The 20,260-nt window shown below is 45.6% G+C and overlaps 1 protein-coding gene across 1 annotated transcript in view; it reads left to right on the top strand.

Moving 5' to 3' along the window:
- Positions 1 to 20,260, top strand: part of ADCY9 (adenylate cyclase 9) — a 122,654-nt gene that overhangs the window by 90,104 nt on the left and 12,290 nt on the right. The window contains exons 4-9 of the mRNA XM_059037423.2: positions 310 to 414; positions 1,897 to 2,114; positions 6,678 to 6,780; positions 9,599 to 9,807; positions 12,989 to 13,148; positions 19,959 to 20,107. Coding sequence (XP_058893406.1) covers positions 310 to 414; positions 1,897 to 2,114; positions 6,678 to 6,780; positions 9,599 to 9,807; positions 12,989 to 13,148; positions 19,959 to 20,107 — 944 coding nt within the window. The remainder of the gene's footprint in view (positions 1 to 309; positions 415 to 1,896; positions 2,115 to 6,677; positions 6,781 to 9,598; positions 9,808 to 12,988; positions 13,149 to 19,958; positions 20,108 to 20,260) is intronic.

Genomic DNA, 20,260 nt, shown 5'->3' with positions numbered 1-20,260 from the left:
TCAGTAGTTGTGGCTCACAGGCTCAGGAGCTGTGGCGCACGGGCTTAGTTGCTCTGCGGCATGTGGGATCTTCATGGACCAGGGCTTGAACCTGTGTCCCCTGCGTTGGCAGGCGGATGCTTAATCACTGCACCACCAGGGAAGCCCCAGCCAGTTCATTTTTAACTCATCCTGAGTGGTTTGGTAAGCCTTCCATTTGGTTGCGCCATTCTGTGTGACAGCAAATTGTAATAGCAGCTGACTTGTTTGAATCACGTAGTGAGGTCATGTTGCCTGAGTGAGCTCCTATGGTCTGTGTTTTTCTCATAGACCTGCCCATCGTGCAGAATCACGTTTGCTCCCAAATTGGAAGCTGGCGCCGAAGGCGGAGCAGTCCAGAATGGCTGTCAGGAGGAGCCCAAGAAGAGCATGAAGGTAACCCGCTCTGGGCTGTGGTCCCTGTCAGTGCCTCTCCTGGTGCACCCACCTGAGGGGACATCCTGTCTGGTCAGCTTCTCAGTTCCAAGGGCAACTCCTCTTGGGTGACACCACTGCATACTTTCGAGTCCTCTGGGTTTTGAACAGATCGATAAAGAGCAGGGTGGATGCTGACCTGCATGGGATACCCTGACGGGCAGTGAGACCTGTGGGGCTGGGAGCTGGACTCAACGGCTGGTGGGATGTGGATGTGGAAGGAGAAGAGGGGAACCCTTAGGGTGAGAGGTGGGGCGTGAGGAGGGCTTGAGTTAGGCCAGCAGCAAGGGCAGTGCAAAGAAGTCTCGCCTGGAGACCAGACCCAGGAGCCTCCAAGCAAGCTTCTGAATCAGGCGACTCTCCAGGGAGGTGCAAATCTGTCATCCTCATCCTTGGGTCGTTGGCCCACAGACCTGCATGATGCTGGGTCATTCCACGTCGTTTGTGTCCAGTCACCCTTTCTTTTTTTTTAAATTAGAGTACAATTGTTTTACAATGTTGTGTTAGTTTCTGCTGGACAACGAAGTGAATCAACTGTATGTATACATATGTCCCCTCCCTCTTGAGCCTGCCTCTCATCGCCCCATCCCACCCATCTAGGTCATCACAGCACCAAGCTGAGCTCCCTGTGCTATACAGGAGGTTCCCACTAGCTATCTGTTTTACACATTGTAGTGTGTGTATGTCAATCCTAAAAACCCAAAGCATCCCACCCTCCCCTTCCCCCACTGTGTCCACATGTCTGTTCTCTATGTCTGTGTCTCTATTTTTGCCCTGCAACTAGGTTCATCTGTACTATTTTTCTAGATTCCACATATATGCATTAATATACGATATTTGTTTTTCTCTTTCTGACTTACTTCACTCTGTATGACAGACTCTAGGTCCATCCACATCTCTACAAATGACCCAATTTCTTTCCTTTTTATGGCTGAGTAATATTCCATTGTATATATGTACCACACCTTTTTAATCCATTCATCTGTCAATGGACATTTAGGTTGCTTGGGGTGACTGATTATTAGAGAAATGCAAATCAGTCACCCCCCTTCTTAAGCCGCAGCCCTTACAGCTCTGGGTTTCCTTTCCCTGAATCCGCCCCTGCACTTCCTTCGAGTCCTCCTCACTTCTGGAATGCTGGTTCTGTGGTCAGGAAACTCTGGGAGCCTCCCTAACTCCTGCCTCAGCCTTCCCCCTGACCTCCTTACCGGCTCTTCCTATGACACCACTGTCCTGGGCGCCTGGAGGTGTGTTTGGAGGAGCCGGGGGAATGGGGAGAAGCAGACCGGCAGAGAGGCAGAGCGCTCGGGTTAGAGCAGAGATCCAAAGGTGCAGGTTGTGGTGTGCAGGGCGCAGTTCAGGGGGCTGCGTTATGGGGGATAGTGCTGCTGCATCCCACACTTCAGCCTCTGTGTCTGCTCCCACCTGCTTATCCTAACACAGGCTTCTGGAGGACCCAGTTCCAAAACGCAAAACGGACTGCTGAGTCCTCCCCCGGAGGAGAAGCTCACCAACAGTCAGACCTCCCTGTGTGAGATCTTACAAGAGAAGGGAAGGTGGGCAGGTGTGAGCTTGGACCAGTCAGCCCTCCTTCCGCTGAGGTTCAAGAACATCCGGGAGAAAACGGATGCCCATTTTGTTGATGTTATCAAGGAAGACAGGTAAGATGCAGCCACTTGCCTGAAAATGAAGATTTGCAGGTGAAGCTCCCCCTTTTCTGAGTCACCTCAGCCCCCACACATTTGCCTTCCATTGTCAGTGTATTTTGAAATAATTTGAAACTTATAGAAAAGTGGCATGAATAATACAAAAGATTCCCTTTACACCTTTTGCCCGATTTACTAACTTTTAACATTTTACTCTGCTTGTTTTATTCTCCTCTCTCTCCCTGTGAAATGTATTTATTTTTTTCTGAACCATTTGACAGTAAGTGCTCTCTACCCCTTAAAACTGTATTTCCTGAAAACAGGGGTGTTCTTGCACGTGATCATAGCTACCTAATTCAGGAAATTTAACACTGATGAGGTGTTTTACCCAGTCTGCGGTTCCTATTCTGGTTTTGTTGGGTGGTCCCACGTGTCCCCCATAGCACGGTAGAGAATCACATGGTGCACCATGCAGTTGTTAGGCCCCTTCAGTCTTTAAATCTGGGGCAGTTCCTCAGCCATTCTTGATCTTCCATGACATTGACATTTTTGAAACACGCAGGCCTGGCTCTTTTAAAAAACATTCCTGAAGTTGGATTTGTGTGACATCTCCTCATGATTCTGTCCAGGCTGCTTGTGTGTCCAGATCCCACGGAGGTGACGTGTCTTCTCAGGCACCAGATCCAGAGGCCCATGGTGCCCCGCTTTGACCTTCATCGGGGTAGTGATATTGATCAGCTGAGAGAGTGTTGCCAACTTCTCCAGTCTGTACTCATTTTCTCCCTGTGACTAGTCGACCATCAGTTGGAAGATGCTTTCAGATCATGTAAAGATCCCATTCCTCCCCCACACTTCCCTAGACTTAATCTCCATTGATGGTTCTTGTTTGAAACAGTCTTTATTATGTTGGTCAAAATGGCAGTTTTCCTGCCTCAGCGCTGACTGTGCATTTATCATTTGGGGCTTGGCATTCTGCAGTAAAGAAGAGCTCCTCCCCGCTTATTACTTAATCTATCCATCTATAGATTTATAAATCCATATAAACCCTTATGGAGTCCTGTTTTACTTAACAGGACATCATTTATCACTGTCCTAATTAGAGTTTGATGCTCTAGTTGTCCCGAATCTGGCCTTTGGGAGCCCCTCTTCAGGCTGGCTCCTGTGTCCTTTAGACACGGCTCCTTCATTTGTTTTGAGTGATTTCTTACTTTCCAGCACAACAGGCTCATTTTATATCTTCCCTGCCCCAGCTCAGGAATCAGCCGTTTCTCCAAAGAGCCCTGGCTCCTTTTAGTGAAAAACGGTATTTACATATGTTAGTTATTAATGTTTGATTTAATATCATTGTAGTCAAAGGCGTACACTATGTGACTTCATTCCTTTTACATTTATTGAAACTTGTTCTGTGGTCTCACATGTGGTCTGTTTTGGTAAACATACCATGTGCGTTTGAAAAGAATGCATATTTTGCATTCTCAGGATGTTGTGATCCATAAACCTCAATTAGGTCCACGTGGTTGGCAGTAATGTTCAGATCATCTGTCTCTTTACTGACTTTTTTGTCTCTTGTTCTATCACTTATTGAGATAGGGATGTTGAAATCTGCAGCTGTAGTTGTGGAATTGTCTGTATCTCTCTGTAGTCCTGACAATTTTTGTTTCAGGTATTTTGAAGCTCTTTTTTAGGTACATACACATTTAAGAGTGTTATATATTCCTGGTAAATAATCCTTTTATCATTTTGAAGTGTCCCTCTTTGTGCCCAGTAATACTCTGTCTTGAAGACTGCTTTATCTGATATTAACATAGTCACTCTAGCCTTCTTATTCTTACTGTTTGCATGCTACATCATTTTCTATTTAAAAAAATTCTAACCTGGGTCTTTATATTTGAAATACATCTCTTTTGGGTCTTGCTCCTTAAATCATTCTGACAATCTCTGCCTTTTAAATTATATTTTAATATATTTATTTGCTTTTTAGCCATACCTCTTTGCATTATTTTTCTTTTAATGGTTGCTCTAGGCAGTCTTATATTTTTATAGTCTTCTTATAGTTAATATTGCATCATTTTACTTTTTTCTTTTTATAAATTTATTTATTTGTTTATTTTTGGCTGTGTTGGGTCTTCATTGCTGTATGCAGGCTTTCTCTAGTTGTGGTAAGCAGGGGCTACTCTTCGTTGTGGTGCACGGGATTCTCATTGACGTGGCTTCTCTTGTTGCGGAGCAACAAGAGTTGGGTTGGGTTCTAGGCATGTGGGCTTCAGTAGTTGTGGCGCAAGGGCTCAGTAGTTGTGGCTCATGGGCTCTAGAGTGCAGGCTCAGTAGTTGTGATGCAGGGGCTTAGTTGCTACGCGGCGTGTGGGATCTTCCCGGAGCAGGGCTCAAACCCGTGTCCCCTGAATTGGCAGGCAGATTCTTAACCACTGTGCCACCAGGGAAGTCCCTGTATCATTTCACTTTAAATGTAGAAATCTTACAACTGTATAGGTACATTACTCTCTTCTCATTCCTTATGTTACAGTTTTCACATGTATTACATCCATATACATTATAAACCCCAACCTCCAATTCCAACCTCTTGGTAATCTCAGGTTGGTCTCTATTGATTGCTTTTTTTTTTTCGGTACGCGGGCCTCTCACTGCTGTGGCCTCTCCTGTTGCGGAGCACAGGCTCTGGATGCGCAGGTTCAGCGGCCATGGTTCACGGGCCTAGCCGCTCCGTGGCATGTGGGATCTTCCCGGACTGGGGCATGAACCCGTGTCCCCTGGATTGGCAGGTGGACTCTCAACCACTGCGCCACCAGGGAAGCCCTATTGATTGCTTTTTTGTTGAGGATGGATCATGGTTTCCTGTTTCCTTGTTTGTCTAGTAATTTTGGATTGCACTGTGCACATTATGTACAATGGTTAGAAAATCTGGATTCTCTTACATTCCTTTGAAGAATATCAACTTTTTGTTTGTTTTAGTAGACAGTTAACTCATCTGAACTCAAAGACCAAACTCTGTCTCCCCTGAGGTGGGCAGCCACTATTCCTTCAGCCTTAATTAGGCTTGTAGTCTGCCATGCACATGTGTATTTCAAGGGTCAGCCAGAGATTCGAGCAGAGCCTATATGCAGAATTTGGGGCTCCCCCTTCCCTGGTCCTCTCTCTCTGGAATGTCCAACCTCATTTTCCATTGGTGGGCATGCTAAACTCTATTTTCTGGTTTTCCACGTCAGTAAAACTGTAGTTTTTCTGAGTTTTTGCCATCTCACACGTGGTGCTGACTAATGACTCTCTTTAGGCAAAAAAGAAAAAAAAAAAAAACCCACATGAAATTCAGCCTGTTCCAAGTGTGGCTCTCCTCTATTTTCTTACTGCTTTGGTCAATTGCCAGTGCCTTCCAGGAGTTGTTTTTATATTTTGTTCAGGGTTTATAGTTGTTACCTGAGAGACGATTGATCTAAGAGGAGTTAATTTCCATTCCCAGAAATGGAACCTCCCAATATTAATCTCAAATGAGCAGTATATTTTATAGTGTGGATCCTGCCACTTGACTGCAAAAATGAAGCCATTACATTTCTTTCTTATAGCTGCTTTGTTGTTTTTCCCTCTGTCCATACTTGCCAAGTGGAGGGGAGGATAGGGGGTCAACATTAGGGGATAGAATTTTCTTTTTTCTAAGTCTGAGAGCCCAGTAAGGCATTGCACACTTAGCACAAAAAGAGAGCCCATTCTGCTTCAGGGAAAGGAGGAACTACAGTAAACCCTACTGTGTGTCAGGCACATGATAGGCTCTTTACATAGTTCATCGGATTTAATTCTAGTAGTTATTATGTGAGGGAGAGAGACATCCCACAGCTGCATTTGCCTTCTGAAATTATGCTAACATTCCCTTAAATTTATAGTAATTTTCTGCAGGATAAAAAGGATATGACTATTTGCTAGCAGTCCATAAAAGAATGAAAGAGTCACGTAAAGCAGGCTTGATTTCTCTACTATTAAAATCATTGAGCATTATCATTTTTCACGTTTCACATGCAATCTGCATATGTGACAATAGCACCAAAATTACACTAACTATAAACACAATTTTGTGATAACAACCTGTTAGCACTGACAGTGGTAATTACTGTCAGTACTCTGAGTGACAGGACAGCCGGTTCTGAATTACGTTTGCAAGGAAGACTCCAAATCAACATAAGTATGCTCAGTACAGGGATCTACTGGTCCTTTGGAAGGGAGCATTTTATAGAACAAAAATGCTGCTGCCTCCTTCTATTCTAATTCTGGACGTTAGGAAGATGTTTTCAAAAGCACGGTTCTGATGATGTGTGTTATATTAATGTTGAATGGGCATTCTTTTGTGGAGGTGAAACCTAAAATGGGATTATGTTTAGAAGCATGAAGGACTTTCCAGAGACATGTTCTAAAAGGGGCAATTGAGCAATGTCTATTGTATGGTGACTTTTAGGTACAGCTTTTGTGCCATGCTTCACAAATGGCATTTCAGTAGGTAACTGTGATCTTCTGATAAAATAAATGTAATGATTGTGTTGCACATTGATTGATTGCATTTATCGTCTCTTCTAGCCTGATGAAAGATTATTTTTTTAAGCCACCCATTAATCAGTTCAGCTTGAACTTCCTGGATCAGGAGCTAGAACAAGCCTACAGGACCAGCTATCAAGAAGAGGTGCGTGGCTCCTTATAATTTTACCAAAGACATGCATCGTTTTCACTGCACAGTTCACGATTAGTCTTGTGCTTTGGAGGCCATTTTTGTTTTCCTGAGTGACAGGAAACTGACGGCTCATATTGATTTCCCACAGTCCGTAAGCCCTAAATTTCACCTGTATGTGAATTTATCTCCACAAGGGAGAAAACCCCAAATCTCTCTACAGCAACCCAGGCTTGTCATCTCCCAGTCCCTCTGCTCTGCAGCTGGTGCATCCCCAGGCGCCCTTGGCCATGCTCCAGCCCCTGGAGGCCTAGTACGGGGTGAGAGGGGTGAGGGGGGAGCTCCAGCCCCACCTATTCTCTGTTCTCAAGCAGGATTTCTCCCCCTGTTCCCTGTCGGCTTTCTGCCTACTGAAATGGGACAAGAGCTAAGAGGGCTTTCACCTTGCTCGGCTCTCCTGCCTGCTTTGGTGCTGAGCCCTCTACTGCCCCTCCCCTGCCTTAACTCCTGTTGTCCTGTAACTCTCAGCCCAAACATCACTTCCTCTAAGAAACTTTCCCCGACCCCAGACTGGAATTTTTCCCCTGTTATACTGTTTCTCCGCAGCTGCATCCCACTTTGTAATCTCTTCTTGTGGGACTGTTGAATTGTATGCCTCCCCCGGACTCTCCACTCTGGGAGGCAGGACCCTGTCTCTCATCTCCACTCTATGTGGCATCCAGTCCCCACACCCACAAGTGCTCAGTAGAGCTTGGTGGAAACGATGAATAAATACGAGAACCTAGAGCCTGGTTTGAGTTCCAAGAAGCCAGCTCCCTGTATTTTTCCCAAATCTAACCCAGCTTAGTGTTCCAAGGTCAAAAATGCATACCCTCCCAACCCCAGAGCCAGAGGATTTCTCATTCGACTCCATTCGTTCATCCAGCAGATCATCCCTCAGTATCTGTTACATCCAGGCCCTGACCAACCCCGAGAGTCCTGGTGAACCAGACAGGGCAGTTCATGCCTGTGGGGTTGAGTTTCGTCAGCCTTCTAGGTGGTGAATACTCATTAATACCCCAGGCAAGGCTCCTCTCGTGGACTTGGGAGTTGGTTGGTTGGTGCATTTAAGGCAAAATAGCAACCTTAATCCTCACAACAACCCTTCAAGGAAGCTTATGATTATCCCCATTTTACCAAAAGAAAGCTGAGGCCAGGAAAGGCGAGTGGCTGAGATCCCATCTCTAGGATTGGGCACCCACCTGATTCAGGGTCAGGAGCTCCCACCCACTCCCGGTGCTGAGTACAGAGACTCCCCAGCAGAGGGCACAGGTCACCAAATGCTCACTGAGCATCTGCACTGCCAGGTCCTGCTCCTGGGGCTGAGGTGTAGCATCAACAGACACTCACAGGGAAGCAGTAACCGGGCAGAAATGAGAATCCAGACCCAGGGGCCCCATAATGGCTGCAGAGCACACCGACCCCAGGTCGAGGGCCCAGAAGGAGCCCGTGTTAGTGGGAGGACTAGCAATTAACTGAATTAAGGAACGTTCCAGAGAGGGGCCAGCACCTGCAAACCTAACCTTGGAGATAAGACAGAGCCTGGGTGCATCCAGAGAGCTGTGGGCACTTCTGTCTGGCAGATGGGGTGGAAGTGGCAGGTGGGCAGGGGCCCGATGACAGCTTCCCACACTGTGGACGTTATGCTAAAGGCCAGGGGAGCCATTGAAGGATCCAGAACAGGAGTTGGCACCATCAGACTGTGTTGTATAAAGGTCATGTGGCTGAGTTGTAGGTAATGGGAGTAAATGAGCCCGGAGGCCTGGGGCGCAGGAGGGACGCTATCCCTGAACCACAGGGCCAGCTGGCGAGGACGGGAGCAATGCAGGAACGGTGGGAAGCTCCAAGCCGCCCCCACATTAGGCCCCTGCCGCACTTTATGATTTGCCATCTAAGCATCCCCAGCACCCATAAGGTGCAAGGTCCCATTTTATCCCTCTTTTCAGTTAAGGAAATGGAGGCACAGGGACAGTAGGTGACGTGATCAAGATGCCACAGCCCCTGGCCGGGCTCCTCCTTGGCTGTGTGACCTCGAGTGGCCACCTCACTTCAGCCTCCCAGACTGTGCCCTGAGGTTGGGAGCATTTCCTCCTTGAGGGCTGTGTGAGCATCAGTTGAGGTCGTGCCCCCCAAAGGGTCCACATGGTGCCTGGAACCAGTCTCTCTCAGACTCTTTGGCGTTGTCATCATTTTTTCCCTCCTTCCTGTGATATCCTGACATGATGTGCATGTCGCTTTGTTACACTGAGGACACCACCCATCTCAGACTCCTGTCTGTCACAGCATTAGGCCATGGAGCCCCCAAGGGGGCTGTTTCATGCCTGCCCTCGAGCCCTGCACAGCATCCAGGCCCAGAGCAGGCTCTTGATGTCACTGTTGCTATTGACCTCCTAATTCTGTATGAAGCCAGCTTTCACACCCTGAGCCTGGGACCCAGCGTTCAGTGGAAGCTTCTAGCATGTGGCTTTCCTGTTACTCTCTCTACAGACGCAGAGTCACTAACTTTGCCTGTCAATAGCTTACCTTTCAGGCTCAGGGTGTCACATGCCTGTGAGAACTTAATTGGTTTGTAATCAGTTGCTGTGTGACCTTGGACAAGTTTCTTAACTTCTCTGTGCCTCAGTTTCTTCACTGTTAGGTTGGGTAGGAGACGGCCTGTTTGAAGCACTACTCACCCTGTACCTGGTCCGCAGGAGGCAAGTGCTCAGCAAGCATCTGCTGTTTTTTCCGCCTGGATTATACTTCTCCAGGAGGATACATCCAGCAGCATCTGCTCACATTCCCTCCCAAACAGGTTATAAAGAATTCTCCCGTGAAGACTTTCGCCAGTGCCACCTTCAGCTCCCTCCTGGATGTGTTTCTGTCGACAACAGTGTTTCTGATTCTCTCCATCACCTGCTTCCTGAAGTATGGGGCCGCCTCTACGCCACCCCCGCCGGCTGCCCTGGTGGTCTTCGGAGCAGCCCTGCTTCTGGAGGTCCTGTCCCTCGTGGTCTCTGTCAGGTAAAGGCCCACCTGCAGCGCTGCCCAGCTGTTAGCCTTTAGCTCCCTCTGCTGGTGGAACAGCCAGCATTCTCCATAACCCATTTCCGGGACGGTCCTCTTTTCTTCCCTCCCCCAGCCTGCTTCACTGGCTCCTCCCTCACCAACACGGGCCCTCAGCACAGGTGGGCACCCACCTTACCAGTGGGTCATTGTCCTCTGCAGCCCTAATGCCACCAACTAGTCTGCTGATTTCCCAAATCAGATACTTAAAGAGAGAAAGTGGGAAGACAGGGAATAAGAAAGCAGGGCAGAGAAAGAAAAGAGGTAGGTGGACAGGGTACAGCTGGTAGGGGATTGCCAGCACATCAGCAGGTGCCTCTCCTGAATGTAAGGGTGAAACCATAAACCCCTAGAGGAAAGCACAGGCCCAAGTCTTCATGAGCTCGGATCAGGCAACGCTTTCTTAGATACGACATGAAAAGCACAAGCAACCAAAGAAAAAATAGTTAAGATGGACTTCATCAAAATTTAAAACTTTCATGTTTCAAAGAGCACCATCATCACTTTTCACCCCAAAGTGAAAGAGAACCTACAGGATGGAAGAGAGTATTTGCAAATCATATCCGTGACAAGGGTATAATATCTAGAATGTTAGCTCAATAATAAAAAGACAGTCAACCCATTTAAAAATGGACAGAGTATCCGAAGAGACAGCAGAGTCCCTCTGGGAGGCTGGGCCCTCAGGACTAGCCCAGCCTGCCTTCAGTTTCAGGCCCCACCCCACTCAGGAAGCTCACAATGTTTCTACTGATACAAACAGGGCCTCCACTCACGCTGGGTCCTTGCACCAGGCCCACCCCCTTCCTCCAGCCCTGTTCTCCCAGCAGGACAGCCCCACACTGGGGATCGGAGAGAAATGGGGTAGAGGGCCCTGACCTTCAGTTTCTACTCCTCCCCAACATCCCAGGACAGGAAACCACAGCTTCAAGTCTGGCCCTGAGACTCCCAAATGCAAGATCCCTCCCTTTGAAATGGATGAGCTGGACACCTGCCCCGTCCCTTCCATGCTCCCCCCTTCCCCCCCAACTCCCCACTGAGGCCCATTCAGCCCTTTGCCAAGGGCTTTCTCTGGCTACCAGGGGCTCTTCCCTTCCCTCCCCCTCCTCCCAGTGGAGAGAACTCTAAGGCGCATCCTCGCCATCTCCCCAGATTCACCACCAGCGTGGAGCTACATTGCCGCAGCAGGTGACTCTTCCCCAGCACAGCCCTCCCCTGGGCCGGTCTGCCTCCCTCCATGTCTCCACAAGCTTCCTGGGACCCACTTTCAAATGAACTGTGCCCTCTGTGGGCCTGCCCTGGGCCTGGGGACACCCGAAGGGACCAAAACAAGGCATCCTCTGGCCCCTAGTCTTTTTTTTCTTCTTAAAACAAGCTATATTATGATATAACTCACAAACAATAAGTTCACTCATAAGTGTACAATTCACAGATTTTTAAATAAACTTACAGAATTGTGCAAACGTCACCACCATATGATTTTAGAACATTTCTGTCACCCCAAAGAAAAGCCAGTACCCACTTCCAATCACTCCCCTCCCTGCCCTGAGTTTCTGTCTGATGCGGGGCCCACAACTGGTTAAGGCTCTTGATCCCTCTGAGGCAAGCATTTTCTCCATACCTTTTCTAAAGAACCCTTTCCATGATTGTTCCCTGTTCTTCGGACCCAATTTGAAAAACTCTGGGCTAAGCCAGGTTAAGGACTGCAGAGGACTGTGGGCCATGAGGACGCCAGGCCTGGCTGTGCCCGGCGCACCCACGTCTCTGTAGGGCCACTTTGCTCCTGCCCTAGCCTCTGGTGTGATGTCGGTGCCCAGGAGAGGGTGGGGCCTGGGGGATTTCCTCTGGCCCCGCTGAGGGTGGATATGGGACCCTAGGTCGATAAGAACCTACACTGGTAACTGAAGGTGTGGACGCCTGGGTGGATGCGAGAGGCCCTTGACAGACTTTGTGCCTTTGAAGGCAAGGGAAGTGGGCCTGCCCCGCCTGCACCCTCACCGAGGTGTCTTTAGAGGGGACTGTGTGCATGGGTCTCCCTCCTGAGGCGGACCCCCAGTGCCCTCTCCTTCACCTCCCGCTGCTGGTGACCCAGGGGTTCTTCCTGCACAGCAGCAGTTCTCGGCCCCACGCACTCAGCTCCCCATTCTCCATGAAAAACGTTTTATGATGCCACATCCCTACCCTGAAGTATAGCCCACCTATACACACAATTTCAGAAGCAATCAATGAAATGCCATCACTCCAATGTGAAGGAGAAATGGCAAGACAGCCATTTAAAATAATATATGTGTAGCGCTTCACCTTGAATATACCAGGACATCGCCACCTGGGCAGCCACGCCAGAGTCGTCAGCTGTTTCCCCTTGTGCTGATAATATGACAGCTCCCAATGCGGACTGTTATGGGTGTACGGGTTTGGTGGTATGAGCCCCAGGAGCCTGTGATGTGGTTTCTGAGATGCTGATGACTCTTGGTGGTGTCCCAAATAAAACTACAGGTAATCTTGTTTGGTTTACCCAATAGCTGCACTCCTGGAAAATTCGGTGTATGTTACTGCCATACAGAAACCACTTTCTGTTTGTAAACGAAACGCAATTAGGCTCTAGGCTGAAGTCATCATCAGCAGGTTTTCTCTGTCCAGGGGGTGTGTAGCAGTCATGTGGGGCTCAGGGCAGAGCCTCACTGTACATCACGGGACATCACCCATCCCCAGCTCCTGCCTGTTGGTGCCAGTAGCACCTGCAACTATTGAGGCACCAAAAAGCCCCACAAAATTCCGAACACCTCCTGAACCACCCACCTGAGACCTCCCTAGAAGCAGGCAGTAACAGGTGACAGGTGACCTTTTTCAGGACCTGTTAGTACTTGCCTGCCTGGTTCTTATATGCTCCGTTTAGCCTCACAGAGGCCTATGCTTGTCTTTTCCAAGCACATCTTATCCGAATGCAGCAAGTAACCTTAAAATACGGTATGGTGAGCTGAGTGAGTCCAGTTTACTTGCCATTGATCAAAAATAAGGGAGGTGGGGGTTCTGCCCGCCGCCCACACCAGCGGCCACAGCATAGGCCAGGGTTGGGAGTGGCCCTGGCTGTGGGTCCCCCACCCATAGATACCCCGTTTCTCCTTTCTCCCCCCACTCCCAGGATGGTGTTCTTCCTGGAGGATGTGATGGCTTGTACCAAGCGCCTGCTGGAGTGGATAGCCGGCTGGCTCCCGCGCCATTTCATCGGGGCCATCCTGGTGTCCCTCCCCGCCCTCGCGGTCTATTCACATGTCACCTCCGAATTTGAGACAAACATACACGTAAGTAAAGTCTTGGTGATTTTGTGTCAGTGCTCTTCTGGACTCCCTGATCACTTTAAAAAAATATAAGCCTGATGGCTTGGGACAGCAATTTAAATATAGGCCCTTAAAGAGGCACAAACTCTTTGTCAGTCCTTTTAACTTGTCTTTTGAAAAGACTTGCCTGGGACAAAGGAGCGGGCAGGGAGGTCAGCCTGAGGGCTGCCCTGGGGAGATTCCCTGGTGGACCTGTGTCCTCTCCAACCCCTCTTGGTGTCGTCAAGTCCCAAATCGTTTTTTTTTTTTTAATTTTTAAAATTTATTTTATTTATTTATTTTTGGCTGTGTTGGTTCTTTGTTGCTGCACGCGGGCTTTCTCTAGTTGTGGAGAGCGGGGGCTACTCTTTATTGCAGTGCACGGGCTTCTCAGTATGGTGGCTTCTCTTCCAATTTTATTTTTTTATACAGCAGGTTCTTATTAGTTATCTATTTTATACATATTAGTGTCTACATGTCAATCCCAATCTCCCAGTTCATCCAACCACCACCACCACCACCACTTTCCCCCCTTGGTGTCCATACATTTGTTCTCTACATCTCTGTCTCTATTTATGCCGTGCAAATTGGTTCATCTGTACCATTTTTCTAGATTCCACATATATGCGTTGATATACGATATTTGTTTTTCTCTTTCTGACTTACTTCACTCTGTATGATAGTCTCTAGGTCCATCCACATCTCTGCGAATGACCCAGTTTCGTTCCTTTTTATGGCTAATATTCCATTGTATATAAGTACCACATCTTCTTTATCCATTTGTCTGTCGATGGGCATTTAGGTTGCTTCCATGACCTGGCTATTGTAAATAGTGCTGCAATGAATATTGGGGTGCATGTGTCTTTTTGAATTATGGTTTTCTCTGGCTGTATGGCCAGTAGTAGGATTGCTGGGTCATATGGTAATTCTGTTTTTAGTTTTGTTCGTTTGTTTGTTTTGTGGTACTCAGACCTCTCACAGTTGTGGCCTCTCCCATTGCGGAGCGCAGGCTCCGGATGCACAGGCTTAGCAGCCATGGCTCATGGGCCTAGCCGCTCCGCGGCATGTGGGATCTTCCCGGACCGGGGCACAAACCCGTGTCCCCTTCATCAGCAGGCGGACTCTCAACCACTGCGCCACCAGGGAAGCCCCCTACTTTTAGTTCTTTAAGGAACCTCCATACTGTTCTCCATAGTAGCCGGATCAGTTTGCATTCCCACCAACAGTGCAAGAGAGTTCCCTTTACTCCACACCCTCTCCAGCATTTGTTGTTTGTACATTTTCTGATGATGCCCATTCTAACTGGTGTGAGGTGATACCTCACTGTAGTCTTGATTTGCATTTCTCTAATAATTAGTGATGTTGAGCAGCTTTTCATGTGCCTCTTGGCCATCTGTATGTCTCCTATGGAGAAATGTCTATTTAGGTCTTCTATTAGGTCTTCATTTTTTGATTGGGTTGTTTGTTTTTTTAATATTGAGCTGCATGAGCTATTTATATATTTTGGAGGTTAATCCTTTGTCCGTTGATTGTTTGCAAATATTTTCTCCCATTCTGAGGGTTGTCTTTTCATCTTGTTTATAGTTTCCTTTGCTGTGCAAAAGCTTTTAAGTTTCATTGGGTCCCATTTGTTTATTTTTATTTCCATTACTCTAGGAGGTGGGTCAGAAAAGATCTTGCTGTGATTTATGTCAAAGAGTGTTCTTCCTATGTTTTCCTCTAAGAGTTTTATAGTGTCTGGCCTTACATTTAGGTCTTTAATCCATTTTGAGTTTATTTTTGTTTATGGTGTTAGGAAGTGTTCTAATTTCATTCTTTTACAAGTAGCTATCCAGTTTTCCCAGCACCACTTATTGAAGAGACTGTGTTTTCTCTATTGTATATCCTTGCCTCCTTTGTCATGGATTAGTTGACCATAGGTGTGTGGTTTTATCTCTGGGCTTTCTATCCTGTTCCATTGATCTGTATATTTATGTTTTTGTGCCAGTACCATATTGTCTTGATTACCATAGCTTTGTAGTATAGTCTGAAGTCAGAGAGTCTGATTCCTCCAGCTCCGTTTTTTTCCCTCAAGATTGCTTTGGCTGGGCTTCCCTGGTGGCGCAGTGGTTGAGAGTCCGCCTGCCGATGCAGGGGACACGGGTTCATGCCCTGGTCCGGGAAGATCCCATGTGCCGCGGAGCGGCTGGGCCCGTGAGCCATGGCCACTGAGCCTGTGCGTCCGGAGCCTGTGCTCTGCAACGGGAGAGGCCACAACAGTGAGAGGCCCGTGTACCACAAACAAACAACCAAACAAACAAAAAGATTGCTTTGGCTATTTGGGGTCTTTTGTGTCTCCATACAAACTTTAAGATTTTTTTTGTTCTAGTTTTGTAAAAAATGCCATTGGTAATTTGGTAGGGATTGCACTGAATCTGTAGATTGCCTTGGGTGATATAGTCATTTTCACAATATTGATTCTTCCAATCCAAGAACATGGTATATCTCTCCATCTGTTTCTGTCATCTTTGATTTCTTTCATCAGTGTCTTATAGTTTTCTGACTAAAGGTCTTTTACCTCCTTAGGTAGGTTTATTCCTAGGTATTTTATTCTTTTTGTTGCAATGGTGAATGGGATTGTTTCCTTAATTTCTCTTTCTGATCTTTTGTTGTTAGTGTATAGGAATACAAGAGATTTATGTGCGTTAATTTTGTATCCTGCAACTTTACCAAATTCATTGATTAACTCTAGTAGTTTTCTGGTGGCATCTTTAGGATTCTGTATGTATAGTATCATGTCATATGCAGACAGTGACAGTTTTACTTCTTCTTTTCCGATTTGTATTCCTTTTATTTCTTTTTCTTCTCTGGTTGCCGAGGCTAGGATTTCCAAAACTATGTTGAATAATAGTGGTGAGAGTGGACACCCTTGTCTAGTTCCTGATCTTAGAGGAAATGCTTTCAGTTTTGCACCATTGAGAATGAAGTTTGCTGTGGGTTTGTCATATATGGCCTTTATTATGTTGAGGTAGGTTCCCTCTTTGCCCACTTTGTGGAGAGTTTTTATCATGAATCAGTGTTGAATTTTGTCAGAAGCTTTTTCTGCATCTGTTGAGGTAACCACATAGTTTTTCTCCTTCAGTTTGTTAATATGGTGTATCACACTGATTGATATGCATATATTGAAGAATCCTTGCATCCCTGGGATAAATCCCACTTGATCATGGTGTATGATCCTTTTAATGTATTGTTGGATTCTGTTTGCTAGTATTTTGTTGAGGATTTTTGCATCTATATTCATCAGTGATAATGGTCTGTGATTTTCTTTTTTTGTAGTATCTTTGTCTGGTTTTAGTATCAGGGTGATGGTGGCCTCATAGAATGAGTTTGGGAGTGTTCCTTCCTCTGCAATTTTTTGGAAGAGTTTGAGAAGGATAGGTGTTAGCTCTTCTCTAAATGTTTGATAGAATTCACCTGTGAAGGCATCTGGTCCTGGACTTTTGTTTGTTGGAAGATTTTTAATTGCAGTTTCAATTTCATTACTTGTGATTGGTCTGTTCATATTTTCTATTTCTTCCTGGTTCAGTCTTGGAAGTTTATACCTTTCTAAGAATTTGTCCATTTCTTCGGCATAGAGTTACTTGTAGTAGTCTCTTATGATGCTTTGTATTTCTGCAGTGTCCATTGTAACTTCTCCTTCTTCATTTCTGATTTTATTGATCTGAGTCCTCTCCCTCTTTTTTCTGATGAGTTTGGCTAAAGATTTATCAATTTTGTTTATCTTCTCAAAGAACCAGCTTTTAGTTTTATTGATCTTTACTATTGTTTTCTTTGTTTCTGTTTCATTTATTTTGGCTCTGATCTTTATGGTTTCTTTCCTTTTACTAACTTTGGGTTTTGTTTGTTCTTCTTTCTCTAGTTCCTTTAGGTGTAAGGTTAGATTGTTTGAGATTTTTCTTCTTTATTGAGGTAGGACTGTATTGCTATAAACTTCCCTCTTAGAACTGCTTTTGCTGCATTCCATAGGTTTTGGATCATCATGTTTTTGTTGTTATTTGTCTCTAGGTATTTTTTGATTTCCTCTTTGATTTCTTCAGAGATCTCTTGGTTATTTAGTAACATATTGTTTAGTCTCCATATGTTTGTGTTTAATTACATTTTTTTCCATGTAATTTATTTCTAATCTCATAGCGTTGTGGTTAGAAAAGATGCTTGATATGATTTCAATTTTCTTAAATTTACTGAGGCTTGATTTGTGACCCAAGATGTGATCTATCCTGGAGAATGTTCTGTGTGCACTTGAGAAGAAAGTGTAATCTGCTGTTTTGGGATGGAATGTCCTATAAATATCAATTAAATCTATCTGGTCTATTGTGTCATTTAAAGCTTGTGTTTCCTTATTAATTTTCTGTCTGGGTGATCTGTCCATTGGTGTAAGTGAGGTGTTAAAGTCCCCCACTATTATTTTGTTACTGTTGATTTCCTCTTTTATAGCTGTTAGCATTTGCCTTATGTATTGAGGTGCTCCTATGTTGAGTGCATAAATATTTACAATTGTTATATCTTCTTCTTGGATTGATCCCTTGATCATTATATAGTGTCCTTCCTTGTCTCTTGTAACAGTCTTTATTTTAAAGTCTATTTTGTCTTATATGAGAACGGCTACTCCAGCTTTCTTTTGATTTCCATTTACATGGAATATCTTTTTCCATCCCCTCACTTTCAGTCTGCATGTGTCCCTAGATCTGAAGTGGGTCTCTTGTAGACAGCATATATACACATCTTGTTTTTGTATCCATTCAGCGAGCCTGTGTCTTTTGGTTGGAACATTTAATCCATATTCACATTTAAGGTAATTATCGATGTGTATGTTCCTATTACTGTTTTCTTAATTGTTTTAGGATTGTTTTTGTAGGTCCTTTTCTTCTCTTGTGTTTCCCCTTTAGAGAAGTTCCTTTAGCATTTGTTGTAGAGCTGGTTTGGTGGTGCTGAATTCTCTTAGCTTTTGCTTTTCTGTAAAGCTTTTGATTTCTCCATTTAATCTAAATGAGATCCTTGTTGGGTAGAGTAATCTTGGTTGTAGGTTCTTCCCTTTCATCACTTTAAGTATATCATGCTACTCCCTTCTGGCTTATAGAGTTTCTGCTGAGAAATCAGCTCTTAACCTAATGGAGTTCCCTTGTATGTTATTTGTCATTTTTCCCTTGTTGCTTTTAGTAATTTTTCTTTGTCTTTAATTTTTGTCAGTTTGCTTACTATGTGTCTCAGCATGTTTCTCCTTGAGTTTTTCCTGCTTGGGACTCTGCGCTTCCTGGACTTGGTTGGCTATTTCCTTTCCCATGTTAGGGAAGTTTTCGACTATAATCTCTTCAAATATTTTCTCAGGTCCTTTCTCTCTCTCTTCTCCTTCTGGGACCCCTATAATGCAAATGTTGGTGTGTTTAATGTTGTCCCAGAGATCTCTTAGGCTGTCTTCATTTCTTTTCATTCTTTTTTTCTTTATGCTGTTCCACAACAGTGAATTCCACCATTCTGTCTTCCAGGTCACTTATCCGTTCTTCTGCCTCAGTTATTCTGCTATTGATTCCTTCTAGTGTATTTTTTCCTTTCAGTTATTGTATTGTTCATCTGTTTGTTTGTTCTTTAATTCTTCTAGGTCTTTGTTAAACATTTCTTGCATCTTCTCAATCCTTGCCTCCATTCTTTTTCCGAGGTCCTGGATCATCCTTACTATCATTATTCTGAATTGTTTTTCTGGAAGGTTGCCTATCTCCACTTCATTTAATTGTTTTTCTGAGGTTTTATCTTGTTCCTTCATCTGGTACATAGTCCTCTGCCTTTTCATTTTGTCGGTCTTTCTGTGCATGTGGTTTTCATTCCACAGGCTGCAGGATTGTAGTTCTTCTTGTTTCTGCTCAGTGGCTTCTCTTGTTCTCTTGTTGAGCATGGGCTCTAGGCACTCAGGCTTCAGTAGTTGTGGCACACGTGCTCTGTATTGTGGCTTGCAGGCTGTAGAGCACAGGCTCAGTAGTTGTGGCACACAGGCTTTGTTGCTCTGCGGCATGTGGGATCTTCCCAGACCAGGGCTCGAACCCATATCCCCTGCATTGGCAGGTGGATTCTTAACCACTGAGCCACCAGGGAAGTCCCCCAAATCAGTTATTTTCTTACACGTTTTACAAAGGAGCATCTGACCCATGTTTCCAGATGATACAAGGTAATGTGCTATTGTACATCAACTATATATATATTTTTTTAAGTTAAAAAAAAACAGATAATGTTAGTCTGCAGAACTGGCACAAACAATTGACTGGCACCTGGATCAGCTGCTGTTGATCAGGGAAGGAGCATCCAAGTTAAACCCCATAAAGAGTGAATTCATCGTGCTGTGGAAGAGTATATTTTTGGTGCCAGCGAGTATAGCATGAAGTACTGAGTGGGCTGGCTGCATTTGATACTTAAAACCAAATCACATTTCCGCTGACACACAGCAGGGTGCCTGGAGGACAGGCTTTGGGAGGTAACTGGTTACATGGTGGAAGTTCCCAACCTTTCCTCTCCTCCAACGTGACGTGTGCAGTTTGCACACATCAGGAGAGGAAATTTAGTGCCAGTGAGACTTGTAACCAAAAGCTCTGGTAATTAATCTAATGATTTATGATCTGTCCTTGAAACCACCAGATATTTTGTTAAACAGAAGGACAGGTAAGTGAGCGTGTCGTTTGCTCTCGGGGTGCCCAGGTGGAGGGAAGGCAGGTAAGCCCGTGTGGCAAGGAGGGGGGCTGGGGTCCTCACTGAGCCTGCCCGTCATTGCAGTCCACCGTGTTCACGGGCTCGGCTGTCCTGATCACCGTGGTGCACTACTGTAACTTCTGCCAGCTCAGCTCCTGGATGAGGTCCTCCTTGGCCACAGTCGTTGGGGCCGGGCCCCTGCTGCTGCTCTACGTCTCCCTCTGCCCAGACAGGTACGTGCACCGTGCCCTCCGCAGCAGGACCACCTTTCTTCTTCTCCTTCTCACTTTTTCTTTTTGTTTTAATTGAAATATAATTGGCATAGAACATATTAGTTTCAGGTGCAATATGTAATGATTTAATATTTGTGTATATTGTGAAATGAT

This window comes from Kogia breviceps, chromosome 14 (assembly GCF_026419965.1).
Source record: "Kogia breviceps isolate mKogBre1 chromosome 14, mKogBre1 haplotype 1, whole genome shotgun sequence".
In the NCBI taxonomy this organism is placed as follows: domain Eukaryota; kingdom Metazoa; phylum Chordata; class Mammalia; order Artiodactyla; family Physeteridae; genus Kogia; species Kogia breviceps.
This window is presented reverse-complemented; position numbering and strand designations above follow the sequence as displayed.